Source organism: Branchiostoma floridae, chromosome 17 (genome assembly GCF_000003815.2).
Source record: "Branchiostoma floridae strain S238N-H82 chromosome 17, Bfl_VNyyK, whole genome shotgun sequence".
Classification (NCBI taxonomy): domain Eukaryota; kingdom Metazoa; phylum Chordata; class Leptocardii; order Amphioxiformes; family Branchiostomatidae; genus Branchiostoma; species Branchiostoma floridae.
In genome coordinates, this window is record NC_049995.1 from 17,730,963 (window position 1) to 17,731,550 (window position 588).

At 51.5% G+C, this 588-nt stretch overlaps 1 protein-coding gene across 1 annotated transcript in view; it reads right to left on the reverse strand.

Annotated features, from left to right (window-relative positions):
• LOC118405097 (melanopsin-like) overlaps positions 1–349 on the reverse strand; it is a 7,923-nt gene extending 7,574 nt beyond the window's left edge. Inside the window, 1 exon segment of the mRNA XM_035804497.1 lies at positions 161–349. Within this exon segment, the coding sequence (XP_035660390.1) occupies positions 161–333 (173 nt within the window). The 5' untranslated portion in view covers positions 334–349.
• Positions 350–588: the final 239 nt, after the last annotated feature.

Genomic DNA, 588 nt, shown 5'->3' on the forward strand with positions numbered 1-588 from the left:
CCCCCCCCCCTAGATGGAGAGTTCCTATTTAACTAACCTACAGACAGAAGGAGTTTAAGGCGATGGAGTTGTTAACTGACCTGCAGAAGGCGTACAAGGCGACGGCGTTCACTTCACCCCCCCCCCCCCCACCAAACATGAAGATGAGTTCCTAACTAACCTGCAGAAGGCGTACAAGGCGACGGCGTTCCCGACGACTCCGATCAGCCCGAAGACCAGCATCATCGAGCCGAACACCAGCTGCATGGTGACGTCAGCCGGGGTCAGCTCGGGCCGGTCCGTCCGGTTCGGCAGCAGGGACGTGTTGGTGAGGTTGGGGCTCATCGGGTCCATCTTGGTCTTCTCTTACTGCCTCGTTCTCTTCTTAAGGCTGCCGGCTGAAGGAAAAAGAAAAGTGTCATAACATTTTAGAGACAATTGTCTTCTCTCACTGCTTCATGCTTATCTTAAGATTTCGAGGGAGGCTGAAGGAATAAGAAGGGCGTTCTAACATCTTACGTGCAACTGTCTTTCTTCTCTCATTGATTCCTTCCCTTCTTAAGGCTTCCTGGACGGCTGAAGGAATAAGGAGAACGTTATAAAATCTTA